The 22,432-nt window shown below is 46.1% G+C and overlaps 1 protein-coding gene across 1 annotated transcript in view; it reads right to left on the reverse strand.

Annotated features, from left to right (window-relative positions):
* Positions 1–14,036, reverse strand: part of LOC135902016 (neprilysin-1-like) — a 119,970-nt gene extending 105,934 nt beyond the window's left edge. The window contains exons 1-3 of the mRNA XM_070525628.1: positions 13,656–14,036; positions 13,410–13,539; positions 3,562–3,654 (exon numbers count right to left, since the gene is read on the reverse strand). Of these exons, the coding sequence (XP_070381729.1) occupies positions 3,562–3,654; positions 13,410–13,539; positions 13,656–14,036 (604 nt within the window). The remainder of the gene's footprint in view (positions 1–3,561; positions 3,655–13,409; positions 13,540–13,655) is intronic.
* Positions 14,037–22,432: the final 8,396 nt, after the last annotated feature.

The following is a 22,432-nucleotide window of genomic DNA, read 5'->3' on the forward strand; positions in this document are numbered from 1 at the left end:
CGCGCACAGACGCGGGCGGGGCAAGTGTAGATGGAAAAGGGGGGGTCGTACAGTTCATATAAATGTAAAAACCAGAAAGAGTATGTTAAATTGAGTAGCAGGCAGGAAAAGATCATGGGAATGGAAGAGTAGTTGGAGGTTAAGAATTAAGATTAGCTGGTGGCATAATGTGTTCTGTGTCTTGGTTGATGATATAATAATAATAATAATAATAATAATAATAATAATAATAATAATAATAATAATAATAATAATAATAATAATAATAATCAGCCTGGTTACGCCCACTGCAGGGCAAAGACCTCTCCCATTCTTCTCCAACAGTTGATGATATGGGAATTTCAGATTTAGGTTACCGCTTTTAAAGATTCTAAGTTGCCACGTGCCAAATTAATTACCGTCGGGTGTAGGCAATTAAACTTGTGTATTAGGTATGATTCCGTACATTTCCTTTCGCGAGGTGAAAGGAAATTTGTTTGTAGTATGTAGAGCCTTTCTTTGTCAAATATATGACCACGTTCATTAAAGCGGCTGGCTACTGCTTTAGGTAAATTGTGTTTTGTGTCCGCGCAGTGACCGTTGAGCCTTGTATGAATTTGTTGTCCAGTCTCACCTACTTATTGTTTGCTACAAGAGGCACATTCTAGACAGTAGACTACGTTGCTCCATGTGCAGGTGAAAGCCGAAGTTACCTTGAGGGCGTAATTCGACGCTGTACTTTTTACTGTAGTAGTAGATTGAATTTGATTGCATGAAGAACACCTGGGCAGGCCAGAGGGACTGGTTCCCAACTTCCCCTTTGTCTTTAGTTTGGCATGCACAAGAATATCTTTAAAATTAGTGTTTCGTCTGTAGGCTACTGTGGGTGAGTCGGGAAAAATCTTATTAAGTTTCTGGTTGCTGGTGAGAATTGGATAGTATTTACTGAGGATGTTATTCACCTTTGGGAGTGCGTTTGAGAACTTAGTAGTAAGAAGAGGCGTTGTTGTTCTTGTGATCCTCGGGCGGGGCTTGGGACCTTTGGCTCGATCAAGTTTGGTTGCAGCGGTGTAGGCTATTTGAAGGTCACTGTTTGGGTGGTTCCTGTTTGATAGGGTTTCTGTAACGTGATCGAGTCTATGTATGTAGTCTTGGTCTTCAACGCAAATGCGGCGTATTCGTGTGCCTTGGCCTTTAAAGATGTGTTGTTTCCAATGTTTGGGATGGTACCTCGTATATTTTAGGTACTGTTCTTTGTCGAAAGGTTTCCTATACAGCGTTGTCTTTAGCCCTCCATTATCAATGAATATTGTGTCCAGAAAGTTTATGCGCTTAATTTAGGAATCTGATGTGAATTTTATTGTTGGGTGAAAAGTGTTTAGAAATATGCTACATATTTATTTAGACTTTCTTGATAATTTCCCTATATTATGAGTATGTCACCTATGTATCGTAAGTCTGTGTGGGGCTTGTCAGTACAGCGCGATAGGTAACCTGTTTCTCGAATTTCAATAAATATGTTCTCGTAGGTTGGTGCAAAAGGCGTACCCATGCTTGTACCATGTATCTGTAGGAAGTAACTTTCCTCAAATTCGAAGTAGGTATGTGTTAGAACTAATTCAATTAGAGCCGAGTAGACTTCAGTAGAGTGTTGTGCATTGTGTTCAGACAGCATTTGTTTTATCGAAGATAAACCATCAGGGATTGGAATGTTGCTGTACAGGGCCGTGTCGCCTAGTGTTGCGAGAATTGTGTTGCGGGGTAGTGTGGCTTTAGTATTAATGTCCTCTATAGTTATCCGCAGGTGGGGCGTATCTTGTACAAATGACGGAAGTGCTTTTGGCAAGTCACGAAGGTAGTGATTAAGGAATGTGGCGATGCTCTCTGTCGGGGTGTTGTTGTTTGATACTACCGGGCGACCTGGGATAATAGCGGTGTATAGTACAGTGGATGGAATTTTATGAATTTTTGGAAGAGGGTAGAAACGCCCGGCAATTTTGTTGCTTGGTTTAGGAAATTTGCATTCTGGCGGTGTTATCAATTCATAAGCCAAAAGTGATTTCGGCCTGTTGGTAATTGTCAATGTGTAGGATAATGTCGGATTGTTATATAGCTTACAGTATTAATCTGGGTTGTTTATTTGTCTGTAGGAGTCGTGCTTGTATTTTTCTATTGGCGAAATGACTATACTTCCACCCTTGTCTGTTTCCTTAATAACAATGTCATTCCGGCAACTAAGATTTGAAATGATATGAGTCTCCGACGCTGTTATATTTTTAGGTCGCTAAGATGTCTTGGATCGGCTTATAATTTCTATAGTGACAGTTTTAAGGTATATGTCAAGTTCTATGGATTCTTCTTGTTCGGAAGTCCAAGTGGATCGGGCTGTATTCGTCGGGAGAAATCTGAGAGGTCCTCGTGAAGCTCGAATTTCTTTAGTGTGTTATTCGTGAAACAAAAGTATTGGCCCTTGCTGAGTACGCCTATTTATTTATTATTTTTGTAACACTGTAATGTATTCAGAATACTCATGGCGCTCTTTGGTTAAATGTGGCCCTTGCACAAGGAAAACCTACAAATCATCATCATCGTTTCGTACAATGGAAGACTAATTCTGGCCAGGTGATACATATTTGGTGAACAGAATGCGGTTCTGAACAGGACAAGAGACGACAGGTACGAGAACTGAGTGGCAACCGGAACGTTCATTCGAAATTGATCTTTGGGGCTGACCACGCGCAAGAGAGCAAGAAACCTTTAGAAATCACGCTCGAGATATGACAACTATTCTTTGAGCAGAGATATCGACTGTACGCTGACCCGCGATTCTGGACGCCGGAAGTGTAACTTGCGGTGACACGCACAAAACAAATGAAGACCCAACGCACACTACAGAATCTATGTGAAGGGGCTAAATTCATCCTCCGACTCTGCTTATCTCCTGCAACCAGCGCCTTTTGCTGCATCGCGGTAATGTACTTACCCAATACAAGACGGCTAGATGAAGAGATTCAACCAATTGATCTAAGTCACGCCCGCTACCATGGATTACCCTCCCTCTGAGATCGGCGCATGTTTAATTTGATCATGTCCGGTATCCACCCAGTTTACTATTGCACTCCGCCCATGACAGGTTCACCTTAGTCGGCAAGAAGGCGACCGAGTAGACCTGTTAAACGCCTGAGAAAAAGGCATAGAAAACTTCGCTTTAGTAAGGCAATTAGTGGCTCGAAGATCTATATGTGTTGCAATGAGAGCACTCAGGTATTGTGTCTTTCTTATATTGCGTAATTTCGTAGAGAAAGAACAACTTGTCCCCAGTAAATTTGTAGGCCTCGTGCAGATGGACATACACACAGGAAAATTTAGCTATCGGGCCTTTGCTCTGAGACGACCGCAGCTTTTATTCTTATGTTATTTTTGTGGTGCTACAAACGCAGCACTTAGTGAGGCGATCGTAGCTGACATTTGCAAGAGTTCGTATGCAGTTGGCGCACGGCTGATAAATGTCGTGTCGAAAACACGGGTGCTTGAATTGTACAGTAAATGTCATTACCACGAACGATAGGGTAAGAAACTTGCCTTGTGGGTTTTGGGCTGTCGTTGGGATTGAAGATGACAGAAAGGTCATCACGCTGGCTAAAGTCATGAGATTCATGGCAGTTCTTCTGTCTTCTATACCCATGAAAAAAGAACATGAAAGAACAAATGCGGTATTGAATTCCCAAAATCCTGCGTTAGAAACGTTCGTCAGCAGTGTGGCCGATATGACCTCTGATGTAGCGGAGTGAGCATTTTCGGACGTCACTGGTGACCTTTCAAGCGGAAGAAATACTTTTGCGCTGCGTTCACATTCTTTCGAATGATATTCGAACACATATGCTACACGTCACCGATTGAATTATTATTGTAATAATTGTTTATTCATTTATTCTATAGGATGATACAGGAGAACACAATAATTTTGCTATTCGATTTCCTTGTATATTCTGTTAGAACAAATATACGGAAATTCAATCATTGGATACTGCCAAGGAAGGCTGGATCCAATAATTTGCTGCCTCATTTCTTCGTGTATTCTGTAATGTCCGACTATAATGACAAATCATTTTCTCCTGCCTTCCACAATGAAGCATCGCACGAACAGGGCGCGTTGTAAGCCAGTGATGGGCGTGGGTGACGTGTCACATATCGCTTTTATTGCGAAAGCATCATATGTCCTATGAGGCAGAAAAGCCGGCGCTTTCAGCCATGAATGGCAGGAAAAAATCATCATCAGCGTCTTGCACGTTTGTATACCAAGAATATATATAAAATTAAATTAAGGAGTTTTACGCGCCAAAACCGCTTCCTGATTATGAGGCACGCCGTAGTGGGTGGCTCGGAAAATTTGGACCACCTAGAATTCTTAAATTATGGGGTTTTACGAGGCAAAATCTCTTTCCGACTCTGAAGCACCCACTTGGGATTCTTTAAGATGCACCTAAATCTAAGTACGCGGATGGTTTCGCATTAGAACAAGTCAGAGTGTCTTAAGGTGGAGTAAAGTGCATTTAGTGAAGTGAAGTGAATAAAGATGAATTCAAGTTGATTAAAGCGCGCTAACGTGGATGAATGTGGACTAACGTGAATAAAGGTAGATTAGGGAGGATTAAATGGCATTAAGATATACTAAAGTGAACTATTGTGAACTAAGGTGGATCAAATTGGATTAAAATGGACTAAGGTGGATCAGAGTGGATTAACGTGGAATGATGTCGATCGAAGTGGATTAAGGTAGGTGAACGTGGATTAAGGTGGATTACGGTTAATTAAGATCCGTTAGGATAGATTAAGGTGTATAAATGCAGTGAAAGTAAATTAAGGTGCATTAAAGTGGCTTTCTCATGAAATCATGTAAGGATACTTAAGTGAATGTATATTTTTTTAGAATCAGTCGAACGTAAAATGTGCGAATTGCTTTCATGGTAACAAGGCGAATTATTAATTCTTGCTACCTTTCATTTACAATTTTTTACTAGCAGAAAAAAAATGTTTTTCAGATTTCAAGCACTGTGCGGGAATCGGTGAAAGCGAAGATTTCATAATCCAGCAAGGCAAAAGCGATGGCACGCTGCAGGATTCAGTCGCGAATGCGCGGCTCAGCCATGATGACTGAGCCTCCATGCCGGAAGTTTTACTCAGCATTAAAACGTGCTTAAACAAGAAGGCACGACGAGCTGGACCATGTCGACACGCACCATGACACCTCAGTACAAGAGACGCTCAACGAATTTCGCATATGGAGTAACGCGTATACTGTACATTCTCTCTTCATCGTCAGATATGTGCGCCTACGTTCTATGCGACGCGCCTAACGATTCAAGAGTCTCAACAGACCGGCTCATTCGGGTAGAGGCTTGGACGAGCTGGTTCACGACGGCGGCTTCCTGTTTGCCACGCACATATATCATGCTCGTCCGCAAATAAAGATCAATTGGAAGTAAGCGCTCTTTACTTCTCTCTGTCCTTCCTCTCCTGCTTTCGTGCGCCACGCAAAACACCACCGTTAGGAAACACTGGCTAACACGAGGAACATTTATAACGGTGTTTTATTTCACGTTTTTAGTTATGTGTTCCTGGTACGGGTGGGAGAATTTAAACGTTTTTTCGAGTACCAATCCAATATGGAATAGTGAAAAGCTGGCGCATGTATCTACAGCAGGAATAGCTTTATTATTTTAATTAGGTACCATGTTTGCGCTGAGTAGGAGAAAAAGAAGAAAATATAGAAACAGCTACCACGGACATTGCGTAAGCTTTAAACACAAGACCACTAATTGTCATTAGAAAAAGTACACTAATATATTCTCAAAATTTTTAGAGCCTTGTTGGGAACAACATTCGATGAATAAATGGTTGGTGCATGACTAGTTTTGCAAGAATGCTTAACAGATAGTTGCCGAAAACAGAACAAATGTTGCGGGAAAGAAAACGCTGATGAATAGTTTTTGTGCCGTTGCGAGGAAAACGTTAATTAGGTTATTACACATTGGCTTTAATAGACTTGTTGTTACTGGGAAGTTCAAGCCGAGTGTTTTTAGCATTAACACCACTCTCAATTGTTCATCCCCACACTATGTTAAAATCACGCAGGCGTTGCCGTAACCAATCGGAAGCCCAAGTACCATTCCACATAAAAAAAATCTAGGCGTAAAAGAATTTCATTAATTTTTTTTTCGTTCTCCTCAAGGAGGAATGAAATGTAATATCAGTAAAATATTTTGACTATAGAATTCCATATCCCGTTTTTCATAACAACCGTGATGGCTTAGCGGCTATGGCGTTGTTCTGCTAAACCCAAGGTCGCGGTACAAATCCTGGAAACGGTGGCCGCGTTTCGATGTTGGCGAAATTTAAAAAAAAACACCCGTGTGGCTTGCATTGAGCTCACGCTAAAGATTCTCTGGCGGTGAAAATTAATCCAGAGTCCCCCACTGCGACGTGCCTCATGGTCAGATCGTTGATTTAACAAGAAAAACCCAAGAAATTTATTTTGCTTGCTTAACTACTCACAAATGAACTACCGCTCAAGTGTATTAACGCCACCAATAGGGCTTTGCACTATGTTTATTGGCTTTAGGTTTTATTTCGAGCTATCGACCTCAGCTGATCAAAAATAATACCTTGGACTTTTTTGCATATGTTTCGCAATATATTCTAATGGCGGCAATCTCGAAGATGGTTTTAAATTTGCAATTTCGGCCAAGCACGCACGGGTTCGCTACTGACCATCTTCGATTTCAAAATTTGGACAAGTTTCTTAAATAGAATAGTCAAGTGAAAGAATAAGCTAGCTTGCGACAGCAGCAGCTGTAGCAAAACACTTACGTGACGGTGGAGTCGATGTTTTTTCCTACCCTATCTCGAAGGAAACAGTCAAGTCTGATGACTTCTGAAGCCGTCAGCGCGTCGTAGTACAAGACAGCCTCCTGTAGGGTTTTAATACGTTTCTCCCGGGAAAGCTTAGACGAACGGATATCGCGACCTTTATTCACAGTTGCCGCAGCTCATGAGCTCGCTGCATTTTATTTACGGTCATCTTGAATCAACATGCGGTCTCATAAATGACACAGCCCAGACATACTTAAGAAAGCAATCGTGGACCTTATAATCTGGGCCCTATAACGTCAAACTATTCGAATATGTTTTTATTCCAATGTCCTGACGTCAAAATTTTGTAACCGCCGACGCAAGCATTGGGCGTTCACCCGCAGGATTTTCTCGACAGACCAATCAAACGTTCTCCTCGTTCATAGGAGGTCACTTTTGTTTGCTTGAAAAACGAACAACATTGCCTGCACTCAGCAGCTTCTCTTGTCTAATTGGCTCACTAGTGGCGAGGAGCACGCTCAAGTGGAGAAGGATTTGATAGGTTCGAGTTGCTGCACTGAAAATGGATAAGACGATGAAGGGGGTGGTGCCGGAGACTGCGACTGCTTCGCTTTCTCTTACTTAACTTGCGGTGGCTCGTCGAAAATCGCGGCGGCATGCAACGGAAGCTTAAGAACAAAGCTAAAATAGATCCTCAGCAAAGAAGAGTTGGCAGAACGAGGTCGTAAAAGTGCCGAAAGTACTCGAAAACGTTACACGGCCACGCAAAAAGTTCTATTACACGCTGATAAACCCATGCTCTCTGGCAGGTGCGGCAGCCAATGCCTGAGCCATCGGCGGCAGCCCTCTTTTATTCCTTTAGGAACGGGGCAGCCTGCGGCTATTCAGAAAAAAATTCAGTTTTGTTCCGCATATTAATGAATCTTGAGCGCATACACGTTACTTTGACGTGATGAGTTTTCGCAGTTTCTTGACGTCGCGTGACAGGAAGGTGAAGTGGGTGCAGCCCGAAAGCTTTTGACCAAAAGCCGAGGGCTAATGGCGAAAAGGTGGTGAATCAGAAATAACCATTTTCCTTTATTTTGGTCAAATCTTACATAATCAGTGTGAACATGTCATATCAGATGGGGAGCTACCACGGTTTTCGTGAGGTCGCGTGACAGACAAGTAGTAGTGGTCCAAAAAAAGATTTTGACCAATCGCGGAGTGCTGATCTCAGAATTGGAATAGAAAAGTCCGGAATAGTTTTACGTTATAGCGTCCCTAGTTGGGGAACAAAAATGGTGCAGGATGATTGAAAATGCCAGTGATGTTCGTTTTAGGCAAGCCAGTGTTCTGTCGGATATGAAATGGCCTGCGAACTCAAAGGAGTAAGCTGAAACGGTAGCGATGCTTACAAAACAATATGTTACCCTTCTGTTTCCGAAAGGTCCTGTATCAATTCAGTCTACATTAAGACCTCGCTTCCAACTTCCAATGCACCTTTTCCTGACGATTTGGTCACATTTCGCGATATACTTAATGATAACAACCATTCTTGCCTGAAATCTGACCTAAATACCATAATTATTTGATGCCGTACAAGGCGAATAGATTTAAGTGTTAGCAAATGTAAAGTCATGCATACCTAGAAGTTATAACAGCACTTTAACATAATATCTTGAGAATGTACGCCTTGAAACTATGAATTAGGTTAAGTACTCGGGTATTCGTATCACATCTAACCTATCATGGGCGCTTCACATTGAATACGTCGCTAATAATACCACTCGAGTATTAGAGTACAGAAGTCGCAACATTTAAAAAGCACCATCTGAATTGAAATAACTACTCAGTAAAACATTAGTATGTCCCAACCTTGAATACGCTTCATCTACGTGGTATCCTTACCATGAAAACCTAATTGCTTCGCACGAATGCGTACGGAATAACTCTGTTCGCTTCGCTTTTTCTGACTATAACCTTAGTGCCAGTATAATATCAATGGAGACAACTCTAGCCCTTCTTTCTCTTGCGACACGGCCTAATACATCCCATGTGAGTCTATTCCACAAGTTATACCTCCATAATCTACACTTCGTGACCAACTAATCTATAGAACTCAATTTTTCTCCCATCGTGCCGACCACCGCCATAAAGTTGGCATCGCATCGTGTAATACTCAGTCATTTTGCCAATCTTTAAGGGAGCAAACCTCTTAGGCGCGCATTCCTGTGTTGAGCGTCGGCGTGCCTCGGCGTCGTACCTCGCCACCGAGCGAACGAGCACAACGAAATACGAAAGCGAACGCAGATCGCAATGGCACAAGAAACAAGAGAGAGAAAGAGAGAGAGAAAGAGAGAGAGAAACAACTTTATTGAGCCGAGCTCGACATCTTCTTAGACGCCGTCTATCGAAGTGGTTCTCTCTTCACGGGACCCATATGCTTCCTAGCCGCCTGGCCCCTGGAGATCAGGACGAGCTGGTCTTCCAGGGCGGTGCTCGTTAGCAAGGTCTCCAATTAGTCGGTAAGGGTGGATGAGGGATGGGGTAGGGTAGTGGGGCAGGTTAGAGGCGGCGGTATTGCCTTGATGAAATTGCATACTCCAATACCGTGTTGGAGCGTGCCTAACTGAGTTTTGCAGAAGTTACAATCCTCCTCGTACCTTTCCGGGTACATGTTGTTTTGAAGGTAAGGGTGCGGGAAGGATCCTGCCTGTGTCTGCCTGTAGATCACTTGTTGTTCTCTGCTAAGTGATTTGTGAGGATCGGGGTAATGGCACCTCTCCGTCTTATAATGGTTCGTAATGTCTATAGAACTAATTATGCACTGGGCTCACCTTCCTCTGCCCGGTGTTCCATCTCTCGGGCGAACTGGTGGGCAAGTTCGTTGCCCTTCACCCCAGAGCGAGCCGGTGTCTATATTAACTCAACTTTCCTTTCAGGTACGTCCAGTTTTGAGAATATCCAGTGCCGCAAGAGACACCCACCCCTTTCTGTAGTTGTTATAGGCCTTTTGCGAGTCGAAGACAATTCTTCCCAGCTTGGGATGCCCGAGTGCTAACGCTGCCACCTCCGGAAAAGACGTCGTGAGGGAGGCGCAGGTTACGAGCACATCCCGTGTCTTAACTGCCAGCGTGGCTTTCGATGAAAACTTGGTTAACGAAGCGTCTGTGAGGAGAGTGACCCCCTCTTCCTCATCTGCTATTTGACCCAAAGTCTCCGTCAAGGCCGCTATACGAGCCGCTCTGCGGCCGTCGTTACGACCCGACCTTATGTTCCTAGGCAGTGGCTTACTGTGGATTTTATGTGCCCACAACCTGGGTAACGGCCCCGTTCCCTTCCGTTCTGCCTCTTGCCAGCCCAAGTTAACAAGAACGCGACGTCCCGCCGACGTCTGACTGAGTCGAACTCTTTAATTAGACAGATGAGCTTCTATTAACTCTTCGACGACGTTGTGCTTGGCCATGCCGAGAAGCCTGTCGGTCAAATAATGCTTCGGAATGCCCAGCGCCATCTTGGTTGCCTTGCGTATAATGACGTTCAGCTGGTCCCTGTCTCTCTTTGGTAACTTGAGGTACGGCGCCGCGTAAACGATGCACGACGTCACGAAGGCCTGGACGAGCGTCAGTGCATCGTCCTCCTTCAATCCCCTTTCTCTGTTTGTGACTCTTCTGTTCATGTTCAAAATTTGATCCGTTGAAACCTTGATTTTGTCGATCGACACCCCCGCCTTGCCGTTGTTCTGGAAGATGACACCCAGGATACGTGCTTGCGTGGTTGGTGTTATGGTCGTCCCGTCGATGGTGATGCGTACGTTCTCTTGGTCTCCTTTCTTTCTTCTTGGCTTGATGACGAGTAACTCTGACTTCTGTGGCGAGCAACTGAGGCCGCACGACTTAGCGAACTCGTGCACAGTCTTTGCCACTCTCTGCAAGGTCTCCTCCATCCAAATCTCCGACCCTGCCCTCGAAGTCCACACAGTGATATCGTCTGCATAGAGAGCGTGATCTATGCCCTCTATGTCTTGAAGGAAAGCCGGGAGAGGGAGGAGTGCCAGGTAGAAGAGAAGCGGCGAAAGAACCGATCCTTGCGGGGTGCCTCTGTCTCCCAAGGCTATCGGTTTCGACTTCTCCTTGCCAATTTTGATCGCTGCCGTTCTATTGCTTAAGAAGTCCTGCACATATTTGAATGTTCGCTTTCCGCATCCCGTTTGGCGCAGGTTTCGGAGAATACTTTCGTGTGTGACGTTACCGAATGCTCCCTTGAGATCGAGCGCCAGGATTGCTCTTGGCATAGGGGCCTTCGATTGCTTGATAACCAGCTTGTGTAGTTGCGCCAAGACGACTTGCGTGCTGAGGTGCCTCCGGAATCGGGACATGGTCGGTGGCATCTGATCAGTGATGTCCAAATATCTCTGTAGTCTCTTGAACACCATACGCTCGACCAGCTTCCCTACACACGACGTGAGGGAGATGGGGCGCCCATTATCGACGTGGGGTGGTTTCCCCGGCTTGCGAATGAAATGCACCTCCGCTTCTTTCCATTCTTTTGGTGACGAACCCTTCTCCCAGGACGTGTTGGCGAGGTTTAGCAGTTCAGCTCGGCTTTTTTCGCTCATATTTTTTAGCATCTTGTATGTAACGCCTTCATTTCTCGGTGCGCTGCATTGATGACTTTCATCGATGGCCGCAACCAGCTCCATTTCGGTGAAAGCTTCGTCCGTCTCGGCGTTGTTATCGCCTCCATACTCGTGAGTCGGGTTACCACTCTTCTCGGTCTTGAGGTATTTACTTGTGAGTTCACGAATGAGCTTCTCCCCATCCCCGTCGTAACTGTTGACTGTTCTTGTGAGGTCTCGAGCGCATGCGCTCTTGCTTCTTACCGGATCTATGAGGTGCCGCAACAGCTTCCAAGTCTTTTTCGTAGACAGTGTGCCTAGCAGGTCGTCACACATCTTCATCCAATTTTCCCTGCACAGTTGTTCCGCATACTAGGTCACTTGCTTGTTGAGCGCGTGTATACGTCTGCGAAGCTTCTTGTTATGTCTTTGCCTCTTCCACCTTCGAGTAGGACCATGCCCTGCCGCCCACATGTGACTAAGCCTGCTGTCTACGAAGGGAATTTGCGTGGTCGTAGTAATCTTCTGCGTAAATTTCTTTACGAATTCGCGTTGCTTTTTGGCCCACGCCTCATACGTCTTGGTGTCTTGGTCTTCGTCCTCGCCTTCGCTGTCTGCGCTTCTACGTAACCGGTCCTAGTCTGTAGTGTTGGCTTGACCCAGTTTCGCCTTGATGTCGGTTCCCCCGAGGGTTACACAAGTTATATCGCGATCCAAGCCAAGATTTTCCCCCGTGTTACGCCAAGTTGCGTCGAGGTTCCCCCGAACTAGCGTCAGATCAGGAGTCGTGTCTCTGACCGTGCTAGTGCCTGTCCTGGTCGGTACGCCCGGTTCGTTAACCACATCCATATCCCGATCGTCTATAGCTTTAACCTATTGGTTTCCTTTTTTGGACGAATATTTTTGGAAGAATCTCCTAAAACTAAAATCGGTCTTGTTCTTGCTTCTTTAATGCAGTACAATGTGGTGCCTTCAGAGTCAATGACCCTGCTGGACGAACGGCAATAAGCATTCAGGACGAAAAAGTTATTGTCCCCCCCCCCCTCCCCCCACTCTTCTGCTGTGAATTTCGATGAACGTATGTTCGCAGCCTCGCTGAGCGGTCATGTGCTGCGTGGCCGCCACGTTGCTGCGGGCCAAGATCGCAGTACCCTTTTCGCTAGGGTCCGTATACGTAATGTATCCCGCGACCTTGCCCGGCCGTTGGTCTCTTGTACGGCTATGATATCCGGTTTTTGGACCAATATATCAACGAATAGTTGTAACTCCCCTATCTTGTTTCTAATACTCCTACAGTTCCATTGAAATAACGTGGCAGTCTCTTTTTGCTTTCCTTTAGTCTTCGTCATTTTCTACTTTTTGAGCGGTAGATTTGCGCACGGAACCAACTTTTCGCGGCCTGACCCGTAGATGCTTATTTTTCGCATCCAATGTCATGACTCTAACCGAGAGTTGGCTGCATTTGGCTTCCACATTATCCATTCTTACTGTTAGAGAGTTCAATTGCGCAGACATCTGAGAAACTTGGCTGGAGATTTGCGTAAGCATGCTCATGACCGACTCCATTGTCGGAGGAACGGCGGCCTTGGCCTTCTCGTCCTCCATGGCAAGCACTGCCGTTTCTGTCTGTCGAGTTTGCGTCACTGACTGCGTCAACGCCGGTGACGTGATCAGCTTCATCGGCACTGGAGCAGCGCTGGTGGTATCTCTCTTGGGTACTTTTCTTTTAACTGGACTGACGTCATTATCACTGTTCTTTGTTCTACTGAGCGTCTCGATACGCTCCGTCATTGCTTTTATCGGATTGTTTTGGCTCTTGATTTGATTGTTCTGCCTCTCTATCATCTCTTTGAGTTCCAAACAGTGTCTACACTCGTTGTCTTTGGAAGGGCGGGAGGAGGGGAGGGGAGAGAAATTGCTGTTGTCAAGAGCGACGGGAGACCCCTGCTCAGCCCACCTGTTTCTCGGCGCCGTTGCTCCGCCGGGTCTTCGACTTGGACCTCGAACGAGATTCTCGCCTGCGAGCCCCAGCTGCCGAAGGTGACCTGGTATCGCTCGTGCTTCTCCCTCCCCTTGTCTGGGAGCGGCTGCGACGCCCGCTAGGCGCCTGCCACGCTGTCTGCTGCCACGCTGGCCCCCTCGGCTGCTGCCGCTGCTGCTGCACCTGTTCTCGTTGCTGACGTTTACAACACCGTTTACGAACGACATATGGCGTCTTGAATGCCGCTGTGCACTCTTTGTCTGCGGTGAGGTGGTTGCCCCCGCACAGGCTGCACTTGGGTTTACTGCAAACGTGGCTTTCTTCAGGATTCTTCATGCCGCAACCATGGCATATCTTATCTTCGGGGTTAGGACAAACGTCCATCCGGTGAATGAGGCGACCACACTGGTAGCACATATCGATCTGATTGCGATACAACGAACACTCGACCAGCAGGTTGCCGTATCTGATGTAGTTCGGGACCTTGTCGCCATCGAATGCGATGACCACCGTCATCGTCTTGCCGATGCGGTTGGCTTGCATAGCAGTGGGATTATACTCTTGAACGATGTAGTCGTTGATTTCTTGAATAGTGTCCGTCATCGGGAAACCCCTGATGACGCCCTTAACGGTGCCGTGGGGGGGGGGGGGGGGTTCTCGTAGGGGCTGACTTCGTGTGCCGTGCCGTTGATAGTGAGGCTTCTGACTGCCGAGTAGCGGTTTGCGTTCTCTCGTTTAGGCGTACTGGTAACGACCATGTTTTGCTGTTTGTTCGGGCAAACAACATCTTGCGTCACCTCCTCGCCACTCACGTTCGCAGCTGCGACAGTGGCTCGGCTGATCTCGAATCTGCATACTTCCCCAATGTTCTGACCTCCCCTGGGACGCATGACGATTTTGATATCTTTCCTCGGCAACACAGGCATCCCCGCTGCCTTGAGTAGCTTGCTGTTGAAATTTTTCCGATGCGGGCGACGATGCCCGGCAGCCGCCGGCCCCCCGTTGACCGTCGTTAGACTTAGCTTGCTCTCTTGCTCCTGGGTCTTCTTCTCACCGGCGACGCGCCAGCCAAACTTCTCGGAAACTTCCTCCGGTATTACTTCTTCCCTTTCCACTTCTACACGCATAGCGGACGCAATTTTCTTGAAGCACTTCGCCTATAGGTCCCCGGCAAGGTCGATGGCCCCACCGGAGCACGCCTAAGCACGGCCGCTAGGCCCTACTTTCTTCAGGCTTAGCTCGCAGCGACACTGTGGTCGTAGAAAAAATCCTCCTAAATCGGATAAAATTGGTTTACCACCTCAAATTTTGGCATCCACATGGTCCTTGTAACTTCACGGATGCCGCTGTGTGAGACCTTGTATGAGCTGGGGTGAATTACCGGGCCTTTTGACGAAAAATCGAGGAGCCCATATGAGACACGTCAGCACATACCATGGCTCATACCCGCTCCCCAAGAAACAAGAGAGCGCGAGGAAGAGGAGGATGAGGCTACAGTGAAAGCATGAGGCGGCAAGCGGAGGAGCTCACGTGAGACGGCCCGCGCATGCGCTCATTTGCCAGCGGCCAAGCCATCCGCAGTCGCATGGGTGATCTCATCGGCGCTTCAGAGGCATGAGGTAGGGAGGGCTACTTTCGTCCACGGCGTGAGCTGCTAAGGTCAGTCCGCGGTACCAGCGTTCGTGACGGGATCACAGCTCCTGCAAGGAGCGATGGCAAGCGGCTGCGAGTAAGGCTCGATGTGGCGCTTCGTTGGGTGTGTCGCCGATAGCTGACACTGGTAGCGCTAGTTCCCCACGAGCAAAGACCACTCGTCATTGGTGCAACGAAAGCGTGAGAAGAAAAGCGTATTGCCGCGCAAGACGGGCACTGCGGTACGATGGCTACGATACGGGGCCATGTCCGTGTGGAAACAAAGCGCTGCATGAGCGGAGGTCTGTTTGTGCCGGCTGCTGTGAATCGCGCCCACGCGCCACTCAGGAACTGCCTCTCGCGATCTCCCGATTAGCTAGGCAGACGCGCGACATCTCTCTAGGTTTGAAATGTGCCGCACAAGACAGGGTGTCCGCGTCAGCTACACTACTCATCATGTTATCTTCCTAATATAAACCGTATACCTATATAATGATCAGAACGCACAATATTGACACGCAAAATGAAAAAAAAAACGAATACAGGGTTTTCACGTAACTAGAGCCAAATATGCAAATACCACGTAGCTGGACTCAGAATACTGAGATTATTTTTTCCGTTGAGCCTAACTAGACAATTAGTCTACATTATTTAATAATCTTCTCAATATTAAAATTGGATGAAGATTTCAATCAGAAAATTTTTGAGCAACATGAAAAACTCCCTATGCAGCTTTCTGCTGGTCAATACGTGCTGCATAAACGTGTTTTAGCGAAGGTGAAAGAGGCCGCAAGTAGACGCGATGTTGCCGCATGACTGGCCGCTTGAGGTACTTTGCGTGCGTTCATAGGGTTCTTTCACGCTCGGACAAGCGCTTTTGTACAGGGCGTATTGAGCGACAGAAAGCTGCATCGGGGGTTTCTCATGTTGCTCTACAATTTTAGCATGGCACATTTCGTCTCGTTATAATACTTGAGAAGTTAATTAATTAATTCTAATATTTATTTATTTAGCGGAATGCAAAACTAATCTGAGTATCTGCAATGGACGGCAAACAACATTACCTTGATTCTGTTCAGCTACGTAGCGCTTGCAAATTTTTAAACTTTGTCTGAAGAGACAGAGAGAAAGGCAGGGAGGTTAACCAGAGGCGAGTTTCCGGTTTGCTACTCTGCAATGGGTTAGGGGATATAGGGGTTGTAAAGACGACGAAGAACGACAGGACAAAAAAAGGAACAAGAAAAAAAAAGAAGAAAGAAATAGAAAAAAAGCTAACAGAAAAAGTGTTCCAATAACAGGCTTTTACACAGGCCGGTCGATCTCAAGAAGCGCAGAAGTAGGGCTTGCGCGACATTCTGATGCGATGTTAAGTCGCGTCGATGGTACAAAATTATTTCACCCGACTGAGGTTTCTCGTCCAACTGGTTCCGATTGTCTCTGCACACTGTACTGCAGGCACTGGCAAAGAACACGCAGAATGCTTTCCGTGCCACCCCAATTACCACATGCAGTGGGGTCGACCATCCCTATGCGGAACGCATAGGCATTGGTGAACGCGACGCCCAACCACACGCCACACAAAAAGGTCGTGTCTCTTCGGGAAAGCCTTGGTGGAAGTCGGAGGCTTATGGTTGGATCCAAGGTGTATAAACGGGCACGCATAAAATGTGGTTCATTCCGCTATGATGTAGTGCACTGGTGTGCAAGTAGCCGGAGCATCCTTGCCGCTCGAGTTTCACATTAGGGAATAATCGCAATCGTCGGTGAACTTTTCTCCCCTTACATCCTTAGATTGGAACCACCTTCCCGAGGACATCGTACCTATCAACGATAACTAACTCTTTCGTCAGACTTTAGCTAGCCTTGTATAACTAGGTGAAACTTTGTATTGAAATGTTTACCATGTACTCTTTTGTATTTTTTGTACTTGATGACTGAGCACCACTAGTAACGTATAGTTACGGTATTTTATATGGTTAGGAGCCTCTTTCGTCCTCTTTCATTGTTGCTGTGTAACGACTCCTGTCTTTATTGCTATATTGCTTCGAACCTAAGATAAATAAATATGTAAATAAATATGAGGCTCACAGAGCGGTACTGAAATTCTTGTCAACCACGGGGAATAGACTCTGGTCTGTAACGTTGTTACTTTGCGGGTGATTGTGCGATGTGTTTATTCCTTGTTTTTTTTTATCCGTTATCACCTTCCCCGTCACTTTTTTTTTCTATCCTACGTAAGCGCGACGGCATGGTGTTCTTTTTAGAAGACAATTGCTATCACGATTCTTTTCTCTTTGGGATGTTTGTATATGTTTACAAGCGCAATAATTAACAATAATAGCGCATATGACGCTGGTAACGGTGGTGAAAGAATAGTTTCTGCGTATCTGCAAAACTTCAACATTGAAAGGAAGCTATACCCAGTGACGACTTAAAAATTCAGCATAACCTCCGCTCACAAAAACCGCACCACACTTTCTTTTTATACCCCTGAGCTTCTACAGCAGCTCGAGGGACGCCGATATCTGAAAGGGTTCGTCTGCGCCATTAGGTCACGATGCATCAATGCAAACTTTATAGTAATTGGGCAGTTGTGTCTTCGCAACCGCATCCTTCGGTGTCACTAAGCATTGTGCAGTATTCAGAATAACACTGGACAAGCCTAGCACTGCAATCTAGAAAGAGGGTTGAAAGGATTCGAAAGCTAACGTAGATTAAACTGGGTGAGTAGAACAATTTTTTTGATATTTTCGGCTCACTAAGTGAAACTCATGTGACCCGACATTAAGATCTTCCCTGAGGTAGTCGCTCTTTGTGGAACGAAACTTAAAGTTTTATGTACACTCTTCGTCAGGTTACACATGGGATCCAGCTAAACTAAAGGGTACATTTTGGGAAACTGTTCCTTTCTCTTCAGAGTAACACGCATTTCAAAGCAAATACGCGTACTATTTGGGCTAGCGATACGCAATATGAGTAACGTAATAGAAAACACCGGCTTGAAGCATGGTCAGCAAATACCTATGCTCGGTGCCGCGGCGACTTTCTTACAGCGATGCTGTATATGGCTAGCCTATTCGTCCGCCTGTCCATGTGCCTGTCACCTGTACGCCGAAAAGACCTCCGGCGCAACCCCATGAGCATGCGCGAAAAAAAAACAGAAAGAGAAGTGTGCGATTGGCTGTGCCGGTAGTTACGTCGTTACTGTCAGTCGTAGCCGAGCGCACGCGCAGCACTTTCTCCCGAGCTCCGGAATGGCTAGGCGACTCGTCGTACGTACTCATCAGGAGCAGGCAGCTTTCTACCAGCAGTGTCGCAAGCAGAATCGGGAACGAGCTCGCCTACGCCGTGCTGATGCTGCAGCCTGGGCACAAGAACAGGCTCGCACAGCCGAGCGCAAGCAGCAACTCCGTACCGAGGATCAGGCAGCCGACCAAGCCGTCGTTTAATGAATCGTCGGGATTAACCCAGTGATAAACACCGGAGCCGCATGTTTCTGCTTCGTTGGTTAACCATCTGTACGGAGTGCTTGGGCGGTGATTTTTTTTTCCTTATTGCCGACAATTTAGATAGGGCACTACCATCGTGTGGGCACAATATCGACAAGCGTGCCGGCTCACGCGTAGAGGATAATTGTCCATGACAAAAAAAAATGAATTATGAGGATTTACAATCTCATTATGAGGCACGCCGTTGTGTTGGACTCCGGAGATTTTAACTACCTGGGGTTCTTTAACGTGCGCCCAAATCTAAGTACACGGGTGTTTTCGCATTTTGCAACCATCGAAAGGCGGCAGTCGGTGACAACCTCAAAATCAGAAAGCAACTCTACCACTGCACCATTTGTAAAACCGCGCGGGCCAATTAATTTCTGTTATCTTCAGGACGTCGCTTCGACAGAGAACCCCAGGCAAGTCATTGTGGCATCGTTGCGATGACGAGGCAGCGAGAGCGGCCGAGGGTCCTGGGACATTTGTGTCCGTTAAACCACGTTACTTCGGGCATTTCTATCTAACGTGCTTCAGTTCCAATCCTGGAAGTCGGCTTTCGATGCAGTAGAATATTCTGATTGCGTAGTCTCCGTAGTATCCGCATGCGGCTCCTCGAAAGTTTAAAAAAAGCCCACCGTCGTTGTGCCGCCGGCAAGTTGTAACACGGCGTGTGTCTTCCTCGCACCGTTCGTATATTCGCATCGATCGGATACTTGACATACATACTCACCCACGCACTCAACAAGTCTAGTCGTATTCGTTTACGTGGGATGGCGCGAAAGTGCAGTCCGCGTCGAATTACTGAACGCGCGTGTCTGTGTATGCTTTGCCGCCGGCAACAGCCTTCTTCATCGGCAAAAAACTTCGCATCAATGTAGGCATTTGCTCTCGTTTAACCTTTACTGCACATTTTTTTGCTTATAATATTTTTCATGCAGTTGTAGGGAAGGATAACAGTAGCTTTACTTACATGGAAACTAACTTTAGCGAATTTCTGCGGTTTGAATTTGCAGAATAAGGGTAGGTTGCGTATTTTCAACAATGTGCAAATGAAGAAGAAGTTGAAGGTGAAAGATAGCCTTAGTGCAATTCGTACTCGGATGTTTATTGCACGTGACAATCATTGGTTCACCTATGATTTAGTGTGGAACAAAAAGAAGCAATTGTACTTGCTTGTGCACCACAGGCGATTCCCACACTTCGTGCAGTACATGTGGCAGATTCCCGTGCAGCCAGGAAGCAATGCAGTGTTTTGGCGTTAGCATTGTCAAAATTTAGAACATAGAAGCACAGACGTAAGGCTGTGCCCGTGACGACGCGACACAGCAGCGAGCGGATGCACCATATCCTTTTGGAAAAAAATCGACCACAAAACATTTTGCACACTTATTGAATCGAAACGGATTTACACTCGTGGTCGTCGTCACACCTGCAAAGGTCGCTGCATTCACCATCAGGAGGAACTGGTCGAACTGGAGAATCCGTCGCCAGGAACAAAATATTCCGAGATAACAATTTTTTTAATATACAGAGTTAGGAGGATGTGGAGCTTAGCGTACGAATTTTTTTTTTGGAGGGGGGGGCTTTGTTTTATGGAGAAATGCATTTACAAGTCGCAAAACGTATTCGTATCACTGCTCGCGGGCACGTGTAGCCTCCGCCACGTTTGTTTTGGCAGAAGATGCGAAGGATGAGCACAGATGGCAGCACAATGGGGCGCGTTTTTAGACGAATGTTGCATAATTTCCACAAATTGTACAGGCAGCTTTAAACGGACTTTGCTTCTGTGTTTAACGCCGTTCATCGGAATGGTGCGTAAATGCAACAAGGTGCAGTAAAGGGTTAATGCTTGCAGACAACATCAACGGGACTTATGGCACCCTTTCTTGATATGTTTAACAGAGGCAACAAAGGAGTCTGAATAAACATCATTTTTTTTTACAATGTCAAGCGGTCAGCACTCATTAAGAACAATGTAGGCGAAAAAAAAGGTTACAACAGGAAAGTTCGCGTCACGAACAAACAAAATATAGAGAAACGCTAGACTTCTGTCGACAATGACCAGAAAAATAGTTCCAGCTGGTGAAGACAGATATTAACACCACAATAATGGAACGGAGTTAACCCTTTCGCTACCAAGCACACTCTGCGATAAACTGCCGAGATAAGCTGATTGTTTTTATTCGTTCAAATAAGCACCATACCCCCCAAAATTTCCTAGAACATAAAGGCCAAAAATCTTGAATGTCGAAGAAAGTAATAAAATTTATTCAAAGAAAAACTGCTTCAAGCTTGCTTATTCGCAGTATAGTAATGAAAACAACACTATAAAGCTTCAAGATTCTAAGGTCCGCTGAAAAAGTGCGTTCCTTGCTCTAAAGTAGAGTGATGCTGTAACTATGATGAACGTCCGTAAAAGTTGGATTCGACATTTCTAAAAGTTCGCTTCTTTGTTGTACACTTTAACGCAAGGAACTCTGTACTGGGTCATGCTCTGCTCTCCGGACTAGGTCAGGCTTTCGTTCCCTTTCGGGTGCTTCTCTTCCGATCACCTGGGGAACGCTTCGAGCAAACGAAGGGTCGCCTTATTGGCTTTTGACTTTTAGCTGGCGGCGGAATGTCTTTGTCGAAGAAAAGAGCGGCTAGTCTTAGCGTATGAGCAACTGAAGACTTGCAGCCTTTCTGCGTAGTTTAAATTGGGAGGTCACGTCCATCATAGCCTCTGGGAGACGATAAGAGAGTTTTGGAAAGTTAATTGCCAGCAGGAAAACATCGCGCTCTGTTGTGTCCTGTCGCACAGCACTGAACAAAAGAAAGGCATGCGCTGAATTGAACCTAACACTTCCGCGGTGAAGCCGAACTGGCGGTTGCGGGTTTTATTTCGGACGGGCCCCATTAATCTTCGGTATAGGAATGGTAAAAGGACGATCCTGTCTTGTCTTGGATAGGTTGAAAGGTTTACAGGCAGCACGTCACTAAGCTGTAAAAATTTAACAAGCTTAAGGTGCGGCTCTGTCTGTCATTTTCACCATTTTGCTGCTGGAGACGAGTGCGTGATCCTGTTGCCAATATTTGCTGCGGCATGTTATTCTCCTCAGGCCACAAGCCCGGGCCACAAATAGCAAGGCACAAAGCCTTTGTATTACTGGGCAGATCTTCCCTCCCGATTGCTTTCTTGTAGCATTCGTAAATCTCCGTGGTCTTTCTTGCTTCCATCATTTGCATCTGATTGACTGTTTCCCTTTCTATGAGACGCAAAGTGGTGCAGACGGGGTGATACCTTGTACGGACAGGATTGTTCAGGAGTCACGAAGGTGGCAGTGGCGAAGCTCGACGAGACGGTTAAACTTCCACAGAAAGTAAGCGCCGATGGTCGGCGCGCGGACGTTGGCGACGGTGAATAGCCATCGAAAATGGCGTCGCAGACCATTAACTTACCTTAGCTTGAGGAACATTAGCATGAGGGACATGTGTCCTTAGGCAGCGCTGGTCCATGGGCCAAGGACATTGCCGAAGGTCATAGAGTGAGTGCAGCGCGAATCAGCGAAGTGTGAGAAGGTAGGTGTGTGAAATTAGTGGAAACAGATATACACAAACATTCCACCATGCCATCAACTTAGACCAACTCATTCAAATGAGTATCGTATAAGTTATGGCTGAAGTTGCCGCTGCTGTCGGCTGTCGGACGTACCGTAGTGGTATGTAAAAAAGAAAGGCAGTGTATTTTATGTTACGAAATATTTTTTTGCTAAGCTACTAACATAGGGCTCTACTATTGTACCGGCTGCATGATAAAGTTGGGCCGAAAAGGGGCTTTTTTTTTTTCGCGGCACACGTATTCCGCAAACATTCGACGCCTGCCTTGGTGCAAAGCAA

Source organism: Dermacentor albipictus, chromosome 9, assembly GCF_038994185.2.
Source record: "Dermacentor albipictus isolate Rhodes 1998 colony chromosome 9, USDA_Dalb.pri_finalv2, whole genome shotgun sequence".
NCBI lineage: Eukaryota > Metazoa > Arthropoda > Arachnida > Ixodida > Ixodidae > Dermacentor > Dermacentor albipictus.